Source organism: Portunus trituberculatus, chromosome 36, assembly GCF_017591435.1.
Source record: "Portunus trituberculatus isolate SZX2019 chromosome 36, ASM1759143v1, whole genome shotgun sequence".
NCBI lineage: Eukaryota > Metazoa > Arthropoda > Malacostraca > Decapoda > Portunidae > Portunus > Portunus trituberculatus.
Window position 1 is genome coordinate 6,849,094 of NC_059290.1, and position 5,000 is coordinate 6,854,093.

General features: G+C 40.5%; 1 protein-coding gene across 1 annotated transcript in view; it reads left to right on the top strand.

Moving 5' to 3' along the window:
• Positions 1-5,000, top strand: part of LOC123513460 — a 13,198-nt gene that overhangs the window by 1,827 nt on the left and 6,371 nt on the right. Inside the window, exon 2 of the mRNA XM_045270621.1 lies at positions 1-59. This exon is cut by the window's left edge and continues 607 nt beyond it. Coding sequence (XP_045126556.1) covers positions 1-59 — 59 coding nt within the window. The remainder of the gene's footprint in view (positions 60-5,000) is intronic.

Sequence of the window (5,000 nt, forward strand, 5' to 3'; positions counted from 1 at the left end):
GGACTGGATGGAACACTGCCACACCATCTTCCCTGACCAGAACACCGCCCACACCTCCTTAACGGTAGGTCAAGCCCACTTCAACGTCCAACGCCCTTCAGAACACACCTAACGCATTCACATAAGCCGTAACATCCTTCCTAACACACTAAACACTTTCTCATAATCCTCAACACCCTTCCTAACACACTAAACCAATTCTCATAAGCCTCAACACCCTTCCTAACACACTAAACACTTTCTCATAATCCTCAACACCCTTCCTAACACACTAAACCCATTCTCATAAGCCTCAACACCCTTCCTAACACACTAAACACATTCTCATAAGCCTTAACACCCTTCCTAACACACTAAACTAATTCTCATAAGCCTCAACACCCTTCCTAACACACTAAACACTTTCTCATAATCCTCAACACCCTTCCTAACACACTAAACACATTCTCATAAGCCTTAACACCCTTCCTAACACACTAAACCATACTAATGTCTCAACACCTTTTCTAACACACGAAACACATTCTTATAAGCCTTAACACCCTTCCTAACACACTAAACCCATTCTGATAAACCTCAACACCCTTCTTAACACACCTAACCCATTCTGATAACCTTAACACTTTTCCTAATACACTAAACCCATTGTCATAGATCCTAACCTGCCTTACCCAATTCAATTAACTGTGGTCCCTTCCTAACACACTTTAACCACTTCAACGAACCCTAACGCCCTTCCTAACACGTCAATACCTCCTGCCACAAACTTACAACTACTAAATATATTCTAACACCCTAAAAAAACAGACTTAGATCCCAAACATAAAAACATCCAAAAGATAGATTAAGACCAGAAACACTCCTAAAACACCACAAAACACCTAAACCACCCCAAAATAATGAAAAAAAACACCCCCAAGTGACAGATTAACACCCCAAAACAATGAGGAAAAACACCAAAACACTGACTTACACCCAAAACGCTCCTAAAACACCCAGTAAAGACTTAAACACCCCAAAAAGATTTACAACCCAAAACGCACCCAAAACACCCCAAAACACAAACCAATACCCCTGAAAACACTTAAAAACACCGCAAGACATACTAACACACCAAAACACAGACCAACACCCATGAAAACTAAAACAAAATACCCTTAAAGACATCCCAACATCCCAGTACTCCTAAGACACAGACCAACATCCACAATACACTTGAAAAACCCTCAAAAGACACACTAACACCGCAAATACACTTAAAAAACATCAAAATACACCTATAACCCGCCGCCCCCCCAAAAAACAAAACAAACAAACAGACAAACACACACAAGACAGATTAACACCTCAAACACACATAAAACACCCTAAACACACCTAAACACCCCTAAAATAATGGAAGAAATACACCCAAACACAGATCAACACCCCAAAACATTGCTAAAACAAACCCAAACAAACATTAACACCGTAACACAGATTAACACCCAATAAACATTCAAAACACCGCAAAAACACTTCCAAAACACACCCAAACACCCCAAACACAGAAAAAATACACCAAAACCGAGATTAACACACCAAAACACTCGTAGAACACCCCGAAAAACAGAGTTACACCCAAAACACACCTAAAACACCCCAAAACACTAACAACACACGCTAATATCACAAGAAACACTCCCAAAACGTACATTAACACTCTACAACACACGTAACGCCCCCAAGCACACACTAATGGTCCCCCAACACTAGCACTCACATCTCAACGTACTCAATCAGACCCAGCACACTCCCAGCCCCTCTGTGTCCTTTCAGGGAAGGTATTGACGGAGGAATATGCTTTTCTTAACGGAATTCTGTGTGTCACCTGTGTTCTGTGTCTCATGTCTCCGTCTCCTCCTCCTCCTCCTCCTCCTCCTCACCTTCATGGAAATAATAACTCCTCCTCCTCCTCCTCCTCCTCCTCCTCCTCTTCCCTCTTCCTTCTTTCTTCCTCCTACTCCTTTTTCTTTAGTTTTCATATCTTCCCTCTTACTTCTTCCTCCTCCTCCTCCTTCTTCTCCTCCTCTTCCTTTTTCTTCTTCTTCTGTCTGTTCCTTTTCCCACTTCCTTCCATTTTCTTCTTCTTCTTCTTCATTCGTCTCCTCTTCCTTCTTCCTTTCTCCACCTTCTTCTTCAGTCTCCTCCTCTTCATTCTTCCTTCTACTTTCTTCTTCTTCAGATTTCTCCTCTTCCCTCTTCCTCCCACTTTTTTTTTCTTCCCTTTTCTTCTTCAATCTCATCCTCTTCCTTCTTCCTTCCTCTCCTTCTTATTCTTTAGTCAGTCTCCTCCTCTTCCCTCTTCCTTCAACCTCCTTTTTCCTCTTCAGTCTCCTCCTCTTCCCTCTTCTCTCTTCCTTCCTCCTCCATCTACCCACTCCTTCTTCCTCTTCAGTGAATTTTCCTAGCAGTTTTTTCTTTCTCTGTTTCTCACAATCCTTCACTTCCTCGTATTACTCTCTCTCTCTCTCTCTCTCTCTCTCTCTCTCTCTCTCTCTCTCTCTCTCTCTCTCTCTCTCTTTCATTAACTAATCACCTGCAGTGCACCTTCCTCCGCCTCACCTTGTCACCACACCTGTACATGCCTTACCTGTCTATCACCTAATTAATCAGTCAATCGCCAGGTGTTTGTCTACCTGTCGAGTGGCCTTGAGACTTGCCTGGCTCACCTTGGCACGTGACTTAAGAGGGGAGAGGGGAGAGGGGAGAGGGGAGAGGGGAGGGGAAAGGTGAAGGGTTTGGCATGCTAACCTCTTTTGATGTGTTTGTTCTCCTCCATTCCTCCTTGTCTCCTCGTCCTTGTCCTTGCTCTCTTCTTGCTACTGTTTATAATGAGTCTTGTTTGTTTGTTTCGTTAGGTGTTGTACTAAGTCTTTTTTTTTCTTCTTCTTCATTTTTCTTCCTCCTCTTTTCCCTTGCTCTGTATCTTGTTTTCTTTTCTTACTTCTTCCCGTCGTTCTACTTTTTTTCTTCTCTCCTTATCGTCCTCATGTTCCTTCTTTTTCTCCTCCTTCCTCCTTTTCTTCTCTTCTTTATTCTTCCTCATCCTCTTCTTCTTTATCATCGTTCTTGTCTTCCATTTTTTTCTTTTTCTTCTTCCTTTTCTTCTCTTATTTATTCTTCCTCATCCTCTTCTTCTTCATCATCGTTCTTGTCTTCCTTCTTTTTCTTCTTCCTCCTTTTCTTCTATTTCTTCCTCCTTCTCCTCCTCTTCTCTTCCTCCTCCTTTATATAAGACAGTGTACAGCGCCACAAACACCCTCGTGGGGGCCAATAAGTCTGCTGCTGCTTGTTCTTCCTTTATGCTCCTTTGTGACCTTCCTCCCCAGTACCTACCCTCCCTCACCCCTCCCATTCTCCCCCATACAGCGCCCAATGAAGCATATTATTATCATTATTATTATTTTTTATGTAAGAGGGTGAACTGCATTGGGCAAAAATATATTAGAAAAAAAGATCAACTGGAATTGTAGTCTCCTTAATAGAAAGGAGTGGGACTATCATATTAGGACACGTTAGGTCGTAAACTATATTGAAATTAATTGAACTTCCATCTATGTGTCCGGTAAGGGATGTGTAGCTTTCCCTGCCCCGTGTCCCCTGTCTCCCTGTCTCCCCCTCTCTCCCTTGCTCTGTGGTGAGTCAGTAGGGCAAGGGAGGAAGGTGTAGCGCAGTTCGATACACGCCCACACACCTAAACATACAGCCAAGTGTCAAGACGTAATGATTTCCAGGTAACGCTGATATTGTTTACCTGTACGGTTCTAGGTACGCTAATTGACTCATCTCACCTGAACGTACTTACTTACACACACACACACACACACACACACACACACACACACACACACACACACACACAGAGCACACACACACACACACACATATTCATGACTCATATCTCATAAACACCTGTCTGCTTTTACCTGAGGCTTACACAATAGGTAAGCAGGTAAACAGGTGACCAGGGAAGCAAATCATATTATTAGTCTCTTCATAATTCTGACATTAATATTTGATTTTCTCTTATTATCATTTTCTTTTTCTAGCACGATTTCAATTTTCTTTTCATTTTCTTCATCTTTTCCTAGGCCGTTCTTAACTTTCATTTTTATTTTCTTTAGCTTTTCTTGTACAATTGTAGCATTCGTATTTCCTTTTCTTTTATTTTGAATCTATTTTCTTCAATTTTCCTTTTAAAACACTAATAACTTTCCTTTCGTTTTCTTTCCCTTTTCTAACATATCTTAACTTTCTTTTCATTTTCCAGATACACACTGCTCTCATGGCTGTCCCAATCATTACCCTTCCCCCTTTCCCTCTCCCCACGGTTGTCTTAGGAACGGTGGGGGAAGTGGGGTTTTCTTCCTCATGCCCAGATCATTTCATCACTCTACCCGATTTTAGAAACACTGAGAACATGAATGGTTTTAGGAAGGCCTTCAGCACACATATACATTCTCTCTCTCTCTCTCTCTCTCTCTCTCTCTCTCTCTCTCTCTCTCTCTCTCTCTATTGTACGTGTTTCGCTGGTATGGATGTCTCTTTCACTTTCCTAGCTTGATTTTAATTTTCTTTTCATTTTCTTTCACATTCCTAACACAATCCTAACATTCACATTTTCTTTTCTTTTATTATTTTATTTTCTTTATTTTTTCTAGCATGATCTCAACTTTCTTTTCATTTTCTTTCTTTTCTACAACGATTTCAACTTTCTTTTTATTTTCTTTATCTTTTTTGGTATAATTCTAACATTAGTATTTTCTTTTCTTTTATTCTTCTTTTGTTTTTATTTTTCTAGCACGATTTCAATTTTCTTTTCATTTTCTTTATCTTTTCCTAGGCCGTTCTCAACTTTCATTTTATTTTCCTTAACTTTTCTTGTACGATTGTAGCATTCGTATTTCCTTTTCTTTTATTTTGAATCTATTTTCTTCAATTTTCCAGCACACCAATAA